The sequence below is a fragment of the Passer montanus genome, unplaced genomic scaffold (assembly GCF_014805655.1).
Source record: "Passer montanus isolate IOZ18808 unplaced genomic scaffold, ASM1480565v1 scaffold2, whole genome shotgun sequence".
Taxonomy (NCBI): Eukaryota; Metazoa; Chordata; class Aves; order Passeriformes; family Passeridae; genus Passer; species Passer montanus.
This window is the reverse complement of record NW_024366591.1, coordinates 797,730-816,411: the sequence shown is the minus strand read 5'-3', so window position 1 is coordinate 816,411 and position 18,682 is coordinate 797,730. Positions and strand designations below refer to the sequence as shown.

The following is an 18,682-nucleotide window of genomic DNA, read 5'->3' as shown; positions in this document are numbered from 1 at the left end:
AAAAATAAGACAAAAGTGGGAGCTGTAAAGAGGCTGAGAAGGAAAAGCAAGAGTCAGACTACTGGGATCTAATGATTCTGGAAACAGGAAAAAGTCAATGGAACTGCTTCCCTCTTAGTTCATAACCATGACAAGAGAACATCCAAAGGCTTGTAAAAGACTGTTGAGTTTTAAACCTGAGGCTGTGACCTGTCCTGTGGGTCTCTCCCTGCCTTTCCAGCAGTAAATGACAAGGGACACAGAGCCAGCCTGAGCAAGACTCACCCAGGCCAAGCCCTGCTCCCCTCAGGGTTATTTAGGGCTATGGATAAATGCTGCCATTTCTAGAACCTCTAAAGATTCCCCTCAATTTCATCAGCAAAGCACCAGCATAATAGCAAACACAGTAAGATATCCCAAAATATAAGGAGGGCAGTGAAAGCTTATCAGCAAAAATACCCAGTTCTACACACTGTAAAACCAACTTAAAAGTCAGAATTTGGGATGTAATATTGAGGCCAAGATAAATCCATCATATGAAGTTAAAAGGTGCACCTTGCTCATTATGTTGCTTTCTTAAACCCCTAATGGCTTAAAGCAGAGAGTGAGAAAATCTTTCACTGGGAAAGATTCTTGGATTCATCACAAAATATTTCACATAATAAACCAAAAGCTTGCAAACCTGCAGAAAAGCAGCAGTAAGCAAACAGAGGCTCTCTGGCACAACAACTGGAATTACTTACAGATAATTAGTATTACTTATCTTCCTAAAGGACTGCATTAACCTGAAATCCCAGTAAAGATTTAGCAATTCTGCATTTCAGAAAAGCTGTCATATTATAAGGCCATATTTTTATTTACAGCTTTGTACAGAAAGAAGTCATGACTGTAAGGCAATAGTTGTCAATTCCACACTATCAATTTCACCTAAAATTATCTAAGTGCCTTCCCAGAAGTGCAGTAATGATAGTTCATCTTCACTTTTTTCTTTTTTAAACTATATTTTAAAATGTCTAACCATTTCCATCCTATAGCTCCCTGCAGTTGACATAATGAACTATTGACCATGAGGGATTATCCCAGAAGTGGCACACCTCCAGAAGAATAAATCCTAGAGTGTCTGTAACATCTGTGATGACAGAAATCTATTAAAAATATGCATTCAGTCGAGAGGATATAAAAAAAATCCACTGTGTCTTGTGTGTACCTGACAGATCCAACATGGAAAGCCAAAACTGCAAATCTTATTACAAACAGATAAAAAAGAGCACGGAAATACCACCCAGCAAAGAGTTACATCCAAAACTGTGTTTTCTCCCAATAAACACACACATGCACACACAGTCTAGTGTTCAGCAACCAGCTGCCATGGCAAGGAGAACTGCAACAGATCACAGAAAGCAGCAACAAAGGGTCCTGCAGCAAATTGATGCCAACAACCATGATGAATGTGAGGACTCATGCAGTGTCTGCCCGCTCCTCCAGCACCGTGGACCTCTCCTTTAACTTCACCAAATAGCAATGATGAGGCAAGCTGGATCTACAAGGGGAAGGAAGACAGCCTAAGGAAAGTAGTGGGATAGAGAATGGGCAAGGGAATAACCAAGGCCTTCTGAAAGTCCAGACTATTTCAGTCATTAGATCCTACATCACAATCCTCTGCATCGCTCGGGACAACGGAAGGCATGGATTCCCTTTGCACGTGGAAAAATCAGTAGGTAGCTAATGTAGGACTACTGGGGTCATCAGCAGGGAAGAGGGAGAAGCAGGGATTGGTGGAAGGAAAGCCATCTTCATTACTATGGTCAGTTGAGAAAGAAGAGTCTTCCTTGGCTCATTATTGAAAAATGAAATAAAATCGATGTATGAAACAGCAGGCTCTTGCATATTTCATAAAGGCCAGAGCACACAGAGAACTGGTGGTGCTTTTTTACTTTTTATTATTTTAAACTCTGGATCATACTGTGAGTACACTGCACTTCCTCCATCAGGCCTCTATTCTATTCCACCACTGTATTTATTCCACCATTCAGCACTGCTTGCCAACATCTGCAATCAATCCAAAGCATTAACCTTATGGAGGGTTGGCCGTCTGGTGGTGCTCTGAAAGGCCCAAATCTGGGTTGAAGCAGAGTATGCTGATGCTCTGTCTTCTAAGACGAAAGCAGTACAGCTTCTATCCTAAGTGATATACAAGAGGGAAGGGAGAGAATCACATGATAAATCTTCACATAGAAAACTGTTGTATAGTTTGAAGGAGAGCAGAGTTAAACACTGGTGTTTGGCTGCTGGGAACAGAGATACTGGATTACAGTTGTCTGGATTATGAACATATATTCTTTTAAAAAAAAAGAAGTTATAATCTCCTCCACCCTTGCTACTCCTTTGTACAAAGGAGGAGTAAAGTTGGTAAAGGCCCTCCAAACTCCATCTTGTCCCACAAGTGACTCCAAACAGAACAGCAAAACAATTATTAATTTCACACAAAACCCCAACACCTCTAGCTAGTGATCTTGTAACCATAATTTAAGTACCCCTACATTACCCAGGAAGAACCAAAACAGCAAGACTGTTACTTTGAAGTACTAAATTATCCTTCAGGAAAAAAATTCCCCCATTCCCACTGACAGCACCTTTAGGATAGGCTGCCTTGTAGCCTATGCAACTTCATTAACAAAAATATTAAGAACACAGCAACAGTTGGGTTTTTTTTATCATCCTATTAAAGAAAACTACCAAAACCCACCAAACCAAAAGAAAACCCCAGGTTAAATGGAGAATCTTCCAAGAAGTCATCTGTGGAACACAACTACAGGTACACTTGCACATATCCAACAACACAGAGACACACAGGGGGTAGGACCTGACATAAACAAGACTGCAGGACACACAAGTATTTTAACATCTCTACATACACACTCAAGGTGTCCTCTGAAAGCAGAGAGGAACAGATAACACAGCTTCAGGAAAGTGTGCTCTGCAATGTACAGGAATATTTATTCCTCACCTGTTTGACTTGCAGGCCGTGGCTCCATATTCTTTCCAAGAGGTCACACAGACTGGCTATCAGGGTGTTCTCTTCCACTCCTGTGATATTCACTTCACCATGACCAAGCTCCACGGCTTCTCGACCCATTTTCTCAACCAACATCCTCTTAGTCTCAAAAAGACAAGACAAAAGAGAGGTAAATCTCTCCCAGGAATTTCCAAGATCACTTACACTTTTAAAATGACCAATTAAGAAGTACATGCTAAGAAAGTTTTGCAAAATAACTGGCTGTATATATGTATTTCTGGCATTAGTGCAGAACTGCCTTTCTTTTATCCTTGGTTTTCAAGCCAGGACAGCAACAGTGCTCATCTGTTTTTCTAAAAAAGGGTTTGCAAGCAGGCACATCATCCTCCACAGTGTAACCCCAACAAAGGGAACAGCAGGTCACACATTAACAAGCTGGATGCTCAGCAGCAAGCCCCAAAACACAGATCTTGGGTACTTTGGTGACTACTGGATGCAGGACACTTTGTCCACCTCCTCCCAGGAGAGGTGAATACACCCAAGTGTTTCCAAGCAGCACAGGTATGTCATTCCTGGGAGATGCTGCTCTGCCAGAAGGGCATTTGGATTAAACCAAACTCATTCTGGAGTGCACCTCTTGAGCTTCCCCACGAGCCACATTCTCCTAAACTGTGCACAATTTCATACTGGCCAACAAAGCCTTCACCAGCTCCTGAAGTACTTCCAGTCACAATATATTCATCATACAGCCAACTGGAGGAAAAAATGGTGAGGACATCAGTTCCACTCATCTCTTACAAATTTTTTCATCTTTGTTCCTATTCTAGACTCACTTTCAAATGAAGAATACTCCCTTAAGCACCTCTGCATAGTCTTGGTGAAAATTAAGTCCAAGTTAGTCCCTAGCTGCTTCTCCCCCTCACTCCCTCTGGCAATTTCTCACTGTCACAGAGCCAAGTCTATCTTCAAAAACTTTCACCATCTATTGTGCCTCTATTAAGGAATGGGGGTTATTTGAACAGTTCCATAAAGTGAAATCAGAAGTAAATGCACATATTAAATAGAGTTTTATGAAAAGTTGTATATAATTACTGCAGTATCTCCACTGACTTTAGCCAAGAATGTGTCTATTTCATAATTATTCTCTTTGCTGTATTTTTATAAACATTAACATTTACTTCAGATTAATATGTTGTCAAATATATACTGGTGAAACATGTCTACAAATTAATGTCAAATTTCTTTGTTAAGTGCTTAAAACTGTACTCCTCAGAAATGGAGTTATGAGAAAAGCTCCTGTATTTTCCTCACAAGCCTCTCTTTTGGACTATTCACTCCTGTTGAAATAGCACTGTCTCATTAGTTATAACTGAAATGTGCTATAATAGACTTGGGCAGCAGGATGGTAAAGACCCTTCAGAATATTCAATCTGTATCATAAATCTGCTTGACAAAGTCTCTGCTTCTTGCAGACTTTCTGAATACATTATCTCTACATTAATTTCTCACCACCGTGCAAAAATCCTTATAGAGATAAAGCAGAAACAGATGGCAGAAAAGTGGGGGGGTTCAAAACAACTGGGTACAAAATGGTCCAGAAAGGATGGATATGAGGTGCAGGAGAGCAGAAATATTCTCTTTTTTACCTTATTTCGGCATTCCTTCAACAAGCCTTCTACAAACTTCCAGTTTGTTTGTGCAATTACTGATGGAGAGAGGTTGGAGAGCTTGGGCTGCCGGATGGTGCTGCCCAGGTTCCTGGCTTCTTGGATGTATTTCTGGATTGGGGGAGAAAATGGACACAGACACAAGTGCAAGTGAGACTACTTGGCTGAGAGAAAAAGGTAAATTTATCTTTATAACCCACACCTCTGGAGTGAGGAGCAAAGGATCTCCTCTTTCAGAAAAAGCCCCTTTTTACCCAGCATTATTTAGGGCTGAGACACATAAAAGTGCTATTTCACCAGAGGTCAAATCCCCATTTATATTGTCCACACAGCATTAGAACACATGTTGCTGAATTACAAAAACACAATACAAACTGCCAAGGATATTCAGATGCATAGAGATTCAGCTACTCCCTGCACCACTGCCAACTGTATTTTTATTTTTTTCATTTAAATAAAAATTTGCAAAAACTACCCAGACCAAGAGTATTCAAGTGGCAGACTGGTCTACATGGGGACTGCAAGAAAACTTTGCTCTTTCAGGAAGCAGCTGCAAAATGCAAATGTAGCAACATATCTCAGCTGCGAACCAGCTGCATTTTTGAGAAAAATAATTTCCTGAACCCACTCTACTTGAAAGAGCTCTTCTGCTCCTATTACTGCCATCAAGGAGTTGCCATTGTTTTCACCCCAAAGACAAGAGTGGTATGACAAATATTTTGGAAGCCAGGTGATCACAGGTTGGTTGGGGCACAGCTAACTGGGAATTAGTGATAGAAAGAAAGTCCTGTACAGGCACTGATGGAACACTCAGGATTAGTACCTATATAAAATTAAAAGGAAACCTCTCTAGCTTACATTGAAATAATGACCAACTGAAATGTCAGTGAATAGATCTGTCAAACACAAAGAGGGGAAACCCCACCTTCTCCACTGGCCTTGCACTAAAGAGCTATGATAATATACATTTGATCATGCATCTTTATCCAGAACTATGATTACAGTCTTATTGTGCATTGGACATACCAGATAATGCTCTGACACAGATTTTATAGAGGGCATGAAGGGCCAATCATGCTGGTCCCAGTCTAAACATAACTGCAACTGAAGCTCTGACATGGAAAAGTCCAGGTGCTGGCAGGATAAGTTGGTAGCAAAAAGCCAAGCAGATGTAAAGTGAAAGTGGTAAGACATATGAAGTAATAAAAGCAAGCATGCAAAACAGAAAAGGAAAAGAGTGAAGACATAATACAATGCAGAAGTCCCAAGCATTCAACATAAACATAAATTCGTAAGTAATGAATCTGAAAGGAAAAAAGAAAAGATGGTGTTAAATCAGTGGATTGATGTAAACTCTGCCCTCCACTGGGCACAAATGTTTGCAAGTAAAAAGTCTCCATTGCACAGATTTTTGTTGGCTGCTGCAAAGCTTCAATTTTTTGGCACCTCCTGCTCAGCCTGACCCCTAGTGCTCACCTCAGAAGAGCTCCCACCCCACTCTCAAATTTACTGTGGAAATCTGAGGTGCACCCCGAGCAGGGGCCCATGTTCAATCACCATTATGTCCTCAAAGAAATACAGCATACACCCCTAAAACAACAGCACCCCTACCACTGGCACTTGGTACCCCCAGCTGAGCACGTCTTTCAAAATATTTATTCCTTGGATATTTATTGCCTTTTGCGACAGAATAACTCCTATAGCAAATGAACTTGTGAGGAATCAGTTAAAAAACAAAACAAACAAAACACCCCAGAGCCCAGAGGCAGATTTTTGCCTTTGTAATTATCTCAGAAGTTTACATGCTTTAACAATTGTGTTGTTTAGCACAGTAATGAGGTTAGAAATCAACTACTATTCATTTCTGTTACATCTAAGTAAAAAGCACTTTAGAGTTAGCTGAGCATATGGAACATGTCAAAGCCAGAAACTACTCGTAGAGGTTTTTTATTATGCAGACATTTTTCTGTTACATGGTTATGGATGACAGAGATGACACTATAATTCAACAAAATTTTGACAAACCAGTAAGTAAATTCCAGAACTGAGTACACTAGGAAGACAATTAAATCCATCACTACCACAAAAGCATGAACTGAACAAACACACCTGAGTTTCAAAACACTATCCAAACAGACACAAGCCTACTAAAATTCCAAACTAAGCTTTTCTAGGGATATTTAACAAGGCAAGAGAATATTGTTTCCAATGAACAACACACAAACAAAAGCAAAACTCTGGGGTTGTAAACAAACAAAAACCCTCTAATATTTTGAGCCAGTCTATTCTTGGCATTACCCATAAATCAACACCTGGTGTAACAGTTTGCTGTCTGTACCATATGAATCAGAAACTGTACTGTAATTAGTTCACTTCACCCAGATCTTTCAAAACCACTTCACCACAAAGAAAAACTGTGTCAGCTGCAGGAGCAGTGGTGAGAGATGTTTATCAGCTCAGAAGGTGGGTAAATCAGCATCAGACTGCACTGTGCAAAAACAGGCAGCCACAAACGTGACAGTCTGGGTGGGCTTCACACTCTCACCTCAGCAATGAGGCTGCCTCCCACTTTGTCACCTTAAGGCTTTTATATGGTCTACAAAAGACACTTAAGCCAAAAGGCAATGTTCCTGATTTTAAGATGAAATTAATCCCTCTCTAGAGGGGGTTATCTTTCCTCCACCAAATACACAAAAGAAACACAGGGTGACTAAGTTATTCAAACATGGGAAATAGATGGCTGAAAACTATTAATTGCCCTCTTCCCACACAACCCCTTTAAAAGAAAAAAGAAAAGGCAGAACAACTTGCAATCATGTGATTATATTTTCAGAGAACTCTCCTATATGTGGGATGAAATAATTTTGTCCTGAGAGGGGGCAAAAATGACATAACTTTTATAATAAGAAAATTAAGTATTTTTGGTCTGCTACTTCATTTGTATTAAATACACTTAAGGGAGAGCTGACACGAACTGCAAGTAACTGTCTAGACATTTCATAAAGGTTGCAGAGCATTTCTCAGGCCATTAGGAAAGAAAAAAAAAATCAGATCTCTAGAGCTGAGCAATTTTCACCTCTCTCTGGTCATTGTCCAGACGCAGGTGCTCCGTGTGCTGCTTCTGTCTGTCCTTGCGCCTCCACTGAGCAGGAGCGTTCCTCTTTGTCCACCTACACGTGGGGAATAACACCAGCCAAGTGTCAGGAAGCAGGGGAAGGGGCAATCAGAGGTTTCCAGTTTATTCTATACATTCTACACATTCTCAACATGCTGACATCAGTTACGTCAGCCAAAGAGCAGCTGCGAACACACACAAAGAATCTCTGGAACACTGGGCAACCAACATGTTTTAGAATATTAGATCACATGCATTTGCTCTGTATTTTTCCTTTTTTTGTCACAATTCCAAGGACAATTTAAGCCTTACCTCTCCTCCTTCAAGGTTTTTATAAGAAAATATCCTAAAATATTTGCTAGTTCCTACATAAGATCAAATAAGGGGATCTGCTTTTATATTGACAATAACTGCAAGTAACTCTAAGTACACAAACTATCATCTCAAACATAAGAGAGCTTTCTTCAGTAAATTTGCTCCAAGAAGTCTGTATTTAAAAAAGAAAAAAAAGAAAAAAAAAAAAGAAAAAAAAAGAAAAAAAAAAGAGACATAACAAAAACCCCACCCCACATAATCTGATCTGCTCCCACTTGGAAAAAACAACCCCAAAACTGACTTTGCTTTCTAAGATCTCTGCTTTAGTGCTGTTCTACAGATCTTGCCAAGATTCAGCACCTGTTGCCTTAGCTTACTCACTTATTGCTTGCTGGGCCAGTGGATAAAACATCAGACTGAAGTTTAGGAAAAAATCCAAGCTCGTATTTCCCTTGTCCAATTTTCATGTCCAGCAAGTGTGGGTGAACTGCAGTGTGATCTATTTTTGCCAGCCTTAATTCAATAGATTTCTCTGAAATAGTAAGAAGGTTAATTTAAGGTGTTTTAATCAGACATGTATCTATAATCACATATCTTCAATTAAAAGCAGATGTCAAACTAAAGAAAGAGGTGGAAGTTGCTTACTGATTTCAACAGGGACATTAGTACAAGAGTGTTTCTGACATCAAAGAATGCCACCAAAAGGAGAAAAACGTTTATCTTCTTAAGTCAGACATCTTTCACACACCAAGCATGCAGGAAAACCTCTGAATTCTACTTCACATTAATTTCATCTCACATCTCAACATCACAGAAAACTTTTAGTTCCCCAGTTAAGCTCTACATCTCCGCTATTTTGGTCTGGTTTTTTTGAAGTTTCAAAGCATGAATCATTACTGAATCTAATGTCTACAACGAACAGCACTGACCAGCTGCACTAATTGTCAAGCAAGTGCCCCATGGCCCTTACCAGCCTCATCAATGGTTGTACATTTCTGATACATAGATGTGCGCAGGGTCGGCGTCCTGACGTTCAGCAGCCTGATTTTATCCACCCTGGAATCAAAAACTCTCAAAACAGGGTCTTTGTCATCTTCATCATGGCACATAATCTTATTGTCAATGAAGGATGCAAACATTTGGGTCTCCAGGAATCTCGAGAGGAAAGGCAAGTAAGGTTCAGGCTGGTCAGACAAGAAAGAAGCCTAAGAGACGAGAAGAGATAAGAGTGTTTGGGAGTCTGCAAAGAGAGAGACATCCACCAAAAGCACCAATTTTTCTGATCAAGGATGTATGAGAGTGCTTTGGTGCCACTTAAAGCCTGGTTTTATTATATACATCAATTCTATCCCCAAAAAAGGCAGTCTGTATAAAATGTTCAGCATCAGGACAATCACCTACTGTAGAGCACAATAACTGGTAAACTGTCTTTTTAGCATTTCCTTCATCTCCTAAAAATTTCAACAGGATCCCAGCAAACCACACCATCAGTACTGCAGGTGTGCATATTTGGTACTTCTGGCTGGGCTCACAGCTTGTGAAATCAATGGGAATCTTTTCATACAAGTTGGTGAGAATCACATGAATGTTTTAGCAGACAGTGCTGCAACAATCTTCACCCATGTGAGCTCTGCTGCTGACAAATATCTCCAGCAAAGAAAACAGAGCAAAAATTTGAAGAACTGGGTCTTATGTTTCTCTACAAGAGAGTTAGGAATACATTTGGTACACATGTACATAAGCATTATTTGGGGTCATGACTTAATTCATTAACGTATTTGGCAATTCCTCTGGTTAAAAATCAAACTGTTTCAACTTGTAATATTTAACCTTAATGTGAAGATTAGCAAAGTCAGGCTTTCTGAGCTATTTTTCTAGGGTAAGCTGCATTTTTCTACAGTATCCTTAAAAGAGTATCTTTAACTCTTTAAGTCTGTATCTGTATATACTTTTCTACATACCTAAGATGTGACTTTTTTGGGAACACTGAAATTTAAAGAAGAAATTACCATCTTGACAGTACAGTTTTCTATTTGATGGTCCAATACACAAAGTTTGAATACTGTTTTCCTCTCACACTGATGTACCTTTTTATTACAACTTACTTTATCAAAGTTTTGCATCTGTTCTCTGTTTGTAAACCAGGATTCCTTGTCCTGACTGGGCTGAATGACAAACACTTCATAATCTGCAAACATTTGTGTGAAGCGGTTGGCAAAAACTTCCCGAATCTGAATGTTCAGCTGGTAAATCTTGAATTCTTCTTCATCACATTGAATTTTAAGATCCTTTTTGCTACTGGTCTCTTCTCGTACCTCCAGCTAAAAAAGTAAGTGAAAACACAAATAATTTGTATTGATGCTTTGTCAGGTATTCCAGGCATACAAGATTTTCATCTGCCATTCAGTTGCTACTTTTCAAGTCAACATTGCAATAAAGAAAAATATTTACTGCAAAGAGCAAAATCAAAACAATCCAGACAGAAATCTTTGCCTAGAAAATTTCTCATAATAAACCAAAACTTACTTCAGCACTGTTTGCACTGGATATGTTTTAAATTTAAAAAGGGTAAACAACAACCATATACATGTCCATGTATGCCACAGACTTACTTCCTCTTACCTTTCAATCACCTGCATAGGCTTTTCAGAGGTTCTTACTACCCCTAAAAATTTGCATATTAGGCAAATCTATATCTGGTGTCAAACAACTCCAGGTTTACATACACAGCTTTCAAACGAAGACAGAAATGCACAGTAACAAGAAGCTGTGCATGGCTAGCAGCCAATCCCCTGTACCCTAAGTCCTTAGCAGTGTAAACCACAATTCCCCACTACACAGCTCAGAGTAATCTTTGAGAAAAGAAAAGGCATTTTCAGTTAAGATGTGGGCTAAAAATTATTAAAAAAAGCAATAAAATTAAGACATTCAATTCATAGGGGGAAAATAATCAACAACAGTGACAGGTTTCACTCTATTCCACAAAAGCTCAAAAAACTCCCAGGTCATTCAGGTAGTATATTTTAGGCACAAAGGGCTGCAATTTATTTTTTGCTTTACAATTTTAATCACTCAAACAATCCAATCAGGATCACCATAAGCTGTGCATGTCCACTTGCTGGAATCAGACACTCATGAACTCAACAACATTAACCAGAAAAAATCATCACAGTAACCCCATGGCAAATATTTTACATATAAGCAAAATTATATATATTCTAGACAGAATGAAAAAGGTATCTATAGAAACCAAGACTGGATGCAAACTTCAGCATTATCTAGATGTCAATTTTAGCCACCTAATTCATTAAAAAGTGGTGCCAATTTTGAATAAACCTTAAAACCAAGAATAAACAAGGCAAAGTGCTATTTTTAAACACATTATCTCAGTAAAGAAACACCTGGTGGACAGCAAAAGTTTTCCCAGATGCTGCAGGGTTAAATCCCATTCCCTCTCTCCCCTAAGCTTGTCCTTGTCTCTACAGGTGCTCACAAGGTTTGGGAAGATGTTGATAAAGTTCCTTCTAGTAAAGACAGACATACAGCATCTTTGGGCCATGACTTCAGACCATCTGCCACTGCAGGACCAGAGAGAGTGCAGCTCATTTCACATCTTACCTTTTCCAGACTCACACCTGTTCTTTTAACAAGTGCTTGGAGTCTTGCAATAGTCTCATTTTCCTTTAGCAGCTCATAGGAATTCAGAGGTGATCCTGCTATGTTCCCATTTCGTTTATCAGAAACCAGGTCACATGCTCTGAGGCTCTTCATCTTGGAGGCACTTTCACTGCAGTGCAGGTTTCCCTCAGGTGGAATTCCAAAAGCCATCAGTATCTCTGAAATTTCCTGAATGAACTCAAGTTTATTTGGAAACTGGGGTAGATCTTCTGGCAGCTCGATGAAATGGTTGTCTACATCCACAAAGCACAGGTTAGCCTGGGATTTAATTTAGAACAGGACAGCATTACAGCATCACTAAGAACATTATTCATCTTTGGGATTTGTGCTTATTTAAAGATTCAAATATATTTGCATTTGTTTGGTTATTTTGTAAAAAACAGAATTGCCCCAACCAACTGAACTGGTTGGTAGGCTTTGAAGAATGTAACACAAGACTTATAGTTCCAGGTCTTTTGAGGAGGTAACTGAGAAAGAAGACTAATTTTACAGATATTTACTATGTACAAAATAGATTGTAACATAAATTAGGTACAAATGTGTGATTTTTTTTTTCATACATGTACAGGTAAATTTTAGCTACAGGATATGTACAATTCTACTTTACACATGTTTGTATATAAACAGGTGACTGCCTGTTGTTCAGATTATCACTGCATTTCTCTAAAAGATTTACCAAATTTCAATTTATACAGTGTGCTGATACTGCAGAAGTGCAATGAAATTACCTTCTCTTTTTCTGTAAGCAACAAAAGGCAATTTCCTGACAGCTGAGGTAATTCTTTCAATGAGCAAGTTTGTTTCCAAGGGAAAAATGAAATGAATTCGTTTTCGTTCTGTTTTTCTGTTCTCCATCATTTACCACCAAAAAAGACCAAGGTGAGGGGAAAAAAAAAAGAAAAAAGAAAAACCACCTATGTGGCTTCCACAGCAAGATCAAAAGAAGCTCTGCATCTTTCAAGGTTTACCTCACTCTTTATTTGGCAAGGAGGAAGGTTCCCCTTTTGGCTTCTGCACTGCAAAATCAAATGGGTTCAAGACATTACATAACTAAACACATCACAGCAAGAACCTCAGTCATGTGTGAAACCTGCCTGGAAAGTTCAGAACAGAGAAGTAACTTTGCTCTTCTGTGGAAGTATTTCAGTTTCTCTTCCCAGTAGAATCAAAATTGACTGTCACTGTTTTGTTTAACCTTCACTATACAAAATATTTCACTCAGATTATGGGTACTTCCAACCCAACTGCATTGCATCATTCTAGGAGCCATACCTGAATTCAGGCATCACCACAGCTTGGCAGCAAAACCACCTTTCAGGTTATGAGAACTGACATATTTCCAGTTACTTCCTGTGATTCAGTAAGTGCAGGAGGATGGAAACACCACCACAATTTAATTGGAAAGCAGCAATTAGAAGATATCATCCTGACATGGAATGAATGGTGAATGATCCCAGAAATCAGCGCTACAAGGAGCTCTGGTAGGAATTTGCTGTGGGACTGGCCATAGATAGACTAGAATAAGCTGTGCCTGACAAGATCTGTTCCTTTAAGGACACTCATGAAAATATACATTTAGTACTTGTGACAGGTTTCTATAGAACAGAGGGTGTCAACTCTCCTTAAAACACAAATATCTTATTAAGCTTCAACATTTAAACTGAAAAAAGAATTCTTAAAGCAGAACTCCACTGGACATATTGCACTAGCCTGCACAGAACTAGTCCAGTTCATGCCCTGCTACAATATTACCCATGGTTACAAAGGAAAGCCTAAGTCCAGTTCTTTATTTCCTAATGTTCTACATTTCAATATGGAGATTGATTTCTTATGCTCAAAGGAAAGCATATAAAACAGTTTAATATCTCTTGTATAGATCCTTTACTGGAAATTAAATCACAAACTGAATTAGGTGCTGCAAAAGAATCCAAGGTCAATAAAGAGAATTAACAGATTGATTCTCAAACAGTTTCTAGTGCACCTTAGAAAAAGTTTTTCTTTTTATGCAGGGCAGGTGTGATTGCTGAATTCCCCTGATATCAGCACTGCTCCAAGGCAGCATCTGAAGCAAACACCTGAATCGAGGAGCTTCAAGGCTCCCTCTGTAGCCATGGTTCTGTGACAATCAGAAGTCAAGTCAGCTGGTGTTTGTCAGAAACACTGTAAGCACTTCAGGACACAAGAGAAAGGAAGCTTTGAAACCAGGCACAATGCCTACCAATCAGTGCTGAGGGAGAAACAAAATGCATTGAATTTGCCTCAAGCAGTCTCCAAAAAGGCAAGACAGACTCCATAAGAAACTCTTCAAACAGTTTAATTGTATTACTTCCTTTTACAACTTTCTTTAATTGATGCCATTCAACTTTCCTTCCTTTTTGGATCAGATTCTGCAGAAAACATCACTCTTGCTTAATAAGCTTGGTTGTACCCATAAAGCACTTGGCCTAAAAGAAATCAAACATTAACCTTATCAATGCAGAAATTGCAATCTTCACACTGAAATTAAACTCCTTGCCAATGGAAGAAAAAGCCAAATTCAATGTTTGCTAAAATTGTTTATAAATATCAGGGCTAACACCTGGTTAATCCTTCCAGTGTGATTTTCCCTTCTGCAGGGCTCCTCTCTAACAGCAATACACACAGCTTAAACACTCTGAACTCCTAACAATGACTGTTTATCATGCAACTTGTAATTACATTTTCCAGAAATTGGCATACATGGAAGCATTTTTTTTTTAAAGTCAGTGTGCAGCAATACTCTAAACAGAGCGTAAATATTTTCAGGGACACTCTGTAGTTATCCAGTACCTGGTTAAAAACATGTAAGATAAACGACTACCATACCCTGAGCATCATAAGCAAAGATTCCCTGGGTGACTTTAGCCTTTCTGAACTCAGGGAAGCTGAGGTCATCCTCAAGAATTGCACACAAACTTCTGAAAAGGCCACGCTCCTCAGGGAACAGAAATGGCAAGAACATCTCTATGCACAAGCCCTTTAAAAGGTACCAAACCAGTATTTTTCTGTGAAAATGAAATCTGAAGTAAATCAGTGACAAACACCACAGCAGTCAATCTTACTATGCTGCTACACTGTAGATCCAACAGAATGGAATACAGTAAGGATGGAGGGCTCCCCTCCTTAAAAACTAAGGAAAATTACAAGGCACTTATTATTTATGAAATCATGGTCATCCAAAGCATTTTGCATGCTAGGAACTGGGCAAGTACACAAAGCAGAAAAATAAAGGAGTTCTTTGGCCACAAGGGTTTTTTATTTTGTCTGCAGGCAGCACAGCTGAGTGGGCTGTGAATAGCTGACAGCTCTCTATGTGGATACACTGTTTATTATTTTACTCACACAAAACTAAAATGATATGGAGACAAGATACTTGGCAACATGTGTAAGTAGAGATATAATTGAAAGAGCGTTCTTAAATTAGTTATGTGGTATTTCAGGTCTCTAGAGCAGTCGTATTCTTTTATTTGTTGCTTACATATCAGTTTTCTGATCAAAAGAAACCCCAAAACAGTTGCACACCACTTCACTTCAATAGCAGCTGTCACAGGAGAGGACACATTACATCATCTACAATAAAAGGTTCTCCTGAGACATTACACTAAGGAACAAGGATGTCACATCCTAACTTAAAAACCTGTCCTTCCCATAAGCTTTTATCATTCCAAGTAACAGGGTGTCCAGGTGAAAGCCTTACAAACCTTAGAAATGTGAATCTAAGCAAATCAGTGTTTGTGTACCTGGTTCCCTGAAGCCAACAGCACCACCTTCCATGGCCTTAGTGGGGTCTGGAGCACACCCATCCATTCCAAAACCAAAAGACGATTGCAATTCTTTAGCCTGACCTCAGGTACAATAAGGGCCAAAGCCCCAGACAGATCTAGCAGGGCCTGCATCAAGCTCACATCCTTCCTTTCAGCTCTGCTCAAAAGCACAGAAGGGAATTATTTAGCTTCTGCTTGAATACAGCACTGAAAGACTGAAGCCCACTCATCTCCAGCCTGTATCACCTCTGAGCATTTGGCCCCAGCCTTGGGGACCAAAGGTTCCATGTTCTCTGGGTACACACAGCACCCAGAGAACATGCATGTGCAGCTGTGTACACACGTGGCTGGCTTGTGCCAAGTGTCTACTGAGGGCCTGAGCTCTGAAGGATGCTCCTGGGCCACTCCTGTAAGCAAATGGGGACCTTCTGCACTTATTGTCAGCACTGCTGTCCTTCATGGCAGCCCAGAATCTGGGAGTGAGAACAGCTTACAGCTCAAAGCCACAGCAGCCTGCAGAAACTCCTCAGGTGGCTGCTCACACTGGGCTGCAAAAAATATAAAACTGAGGTTTGCCAATAGGTTTGCAGTATTATCAAGGATCAAACCAGCAGATAGCCTGAGAATGCATACAAAGCAGCAATTATCTTTCAATAATTATCTTGGTCTAAAATGTGTTAGCATCAGAAGAAAAAAGGCTTTTCAGGAGACCTTTATCTTCTGAAAGAACATACAAAAATAAAAACCCACAGAATTTCTTCAGGTTTAGCACTGAATCATCCTTTTAATGGCACAAATAAAAACACTGAGAATATATATAATCTAATACTAGCAGAGAAAATGCATTTTAGGTTTTAAGTCTTTCAACTTTTCTAACAGGAAAAGCTATTGCCCAAGACCCTTGGGATCACTTCATTAAAAACAGGCCTTTTAATGAGGTACTACTTTGATTTCACCAGCGCTGGAAACTCAGCATTGCTTATTTCCACTGAAAAATAATTTCAATTTCTACCATTCTCCTAAATTAGAGGGTGAGATATACATACAAGTCCTGCTACATGAAATGGTTTAACTTGCTTGTTAAAAATGTATTTCTGTAGCACTGCAGAAGTTTCTTTAGAAGGAAATGCAAACACACATCAAAAAACCCAATCTTACTTCAGCACTTGCTAGGTTTGTGATCTGTGAGGAAGCTGCTAAAACCACTTTTATTGATCAGTTTCACTGATAAACAAAGCACACTTTTGCCAGCAACACCTGAAACAGCTACAGGTCCTTTCCTCCCCTTTGACATCTGCAGCACCTCATTCTAGCACAGCCTTTCCCACGCCCTCCCCTTCCCTTCTGGGCTCCTCACAAGCTCCTGATGCAGCTGCCAGGGAAACCACAAGGATGCTCATGCACACACAGCCCTCAGAAAAGCAGCAGCACCTGTGAGAAGGAGCACTCTGCTGCTGGCAGGCACAAGAAACTCAACTCCACACCAAACCTCAGCATTGCTGGTTTTACTGGGCTGCAAAGTCAGGTCTGCAGGTCACTGGTGGTCTTCAATGAATTCTCCATCGCCCTCAGAAAAGCAGCAGCACCTGTGAGAAGGAGCACTCTGCTGCTGGCAGGCACAAGAAACTCAACTCCACACCAAACCCCAGGTTTTACTGGGCTGCAGAGTCAGGTCTGCAGGTCATTGGTGGTCTTCAATGAATTCTCCAGCAGGGACTGCTCTGATGTACCCAAAGGATAACCTAAAATTGAATTTTGTACTAACACAACTTTTTTGTTGGAGATTTCATTCATTATTTGCTGCAAGCATTAACTTCTAGGATACAGCTGGATTTCCATGCTGCAAAGCATGCCCTGGAAACACCAGATGTGAGCCAAATATGGGAGGCTGCCACCAAAACAAACCTTGTGGCATATGTGTGCAAGACTTACACCACACCAAACCTGAGGTGGGACAGACAGTATTCTCACATTATTAGCCTAAAAATATTAGCCTAAAACACTTTGAGCAAGAAAAAGTGGTCTTTTTTAAAACTACATTATAAAACCACAATGAAGAAGCTCACAGTGACACTGAGGGAACCATGCTGTGCTAGACAGCAATATTATTTTCTTCCACAATGTCCTTCAACTGAGAGGCACTAACTAGATTTTCTCTCAAGGCTCACCTCTTTGGCCCCTGCTTAAATCTGATATTGCTTTCCTTTACAGAAGCTGTCCCACACATGCACATAAATAGATTAGGAACAGAGATGCAGCTTAGGCAGTTTCAAGACATAGAAAAAATTTTTTTTGCAGAACTCAGAATAAATTACAACACAGACCAGCTCTTTATATACCCTTTGTGACAAGTGAGGAAAATCTGATATCAGGAGACTAGAGGAGCTCCTCATAATAACCCTGATGAGTTCATAAAGGTTGATATACATTTCAAACTTCAGAGATAAACACTGTTACTGATATCAGGAGACTAGAGGAGCTCCTCGTATAACCCTGATGAATTCATAAAGGTTGATACACATTCCAAACTTCAGAGATAAACACTGTTAAATATATTAACAGCCCCTCTGATACTGATGATAGCACAAATAATGGAATCCACATGCCGTCTTCTACTGTTCTACAACAACACATTATTCACCTTCCTTGGCAGGTTTTGTCTGCTATTCTTTGGGGGTTTGTTTGGGTTTCTTTCTTGGTTAGCTGGGCTTTTTTAAGCAAATTCCCTACAATGAAAACCTCAATAATAGTGAGCTCCTGTTCTTCCCAGGAAGAACAAATAAACAAATCTATTGGTACAGGATAACATTTTGGTATTTCCTAAGAGAACAGAGTCTCCAGTCCATTTCTCTGCCACATCTACATCTCCAGCCTACAATGCAAAGGATTCAACAGCTCACAAGAAACCTTACCCAGCTGTGACTACCAAGGGCATTTCTCAGACTATGTGCACCAAGTTTCAAGAGCTCACTCTTCAAATAAGAAAGAGAAAAGCTGAAACTTCAGAAGGACAAGGAAGTCTGGCAGAAAATTCCACCACATGGGCATGTTGCTGCTGCTTTCTGTCTTGTCTGTCCTCCCCTCCCAGACAGTTCTCATCTCTGTAAGATACTATCAAAAATCTACTCCT

The 18,682-nt window shown here is 39.7% G+C and overlaps 1 protein-coding gene across 2 annotated transcripts in view; it reads right to left on the bottom strand.

Moving 5' to 3' along the window:
* DENND5A (DENN domain containing 5A) overlaps positions 1-18,682 on the bottom strand; it is a 61,984-nt gene that overhangs the window by 16,763 nt on the left and 26,539 nt on the right. Inside the window, exons 6-13 of one of the 2 annotated variants that reach the window (XM_039706964.1) lie at positions 11,711-12,028; positions 10,198-10,413; positions 9,063-9,297; positions 8,474-8,624; positions 7,739-7,832; positions 4,642-4,773; positions 2,987-3,139; positions 2,053-2,160 (exon numbers count right to left, since the gene is read on the bottom strand). In XM_039706964.1, the coding sequence (XP_039562898.1) occupies positions 2,053-2,160; positions 2,987-3,139; positions 4,642-4,773; positions 7,739-7,832; positions 8,474-8,624; positions 9,063-9,297; positions 10,198-10,413; positions 11,711-12,028 (1,407 nt within the window). The remainder of the gene's footprint in view (positions 1-2,052; positions 2,161-2,986; positions 3,140-4,641; positions 4,774-7,738; positions 7,833-8,473; positions 8,625-9,062; positions 9,298-10,197; positions 10,414-11,710; positions 12,029-18,682) is intronic. The other variant, XM_039706965.1, reaches the window with a different exon arrangement.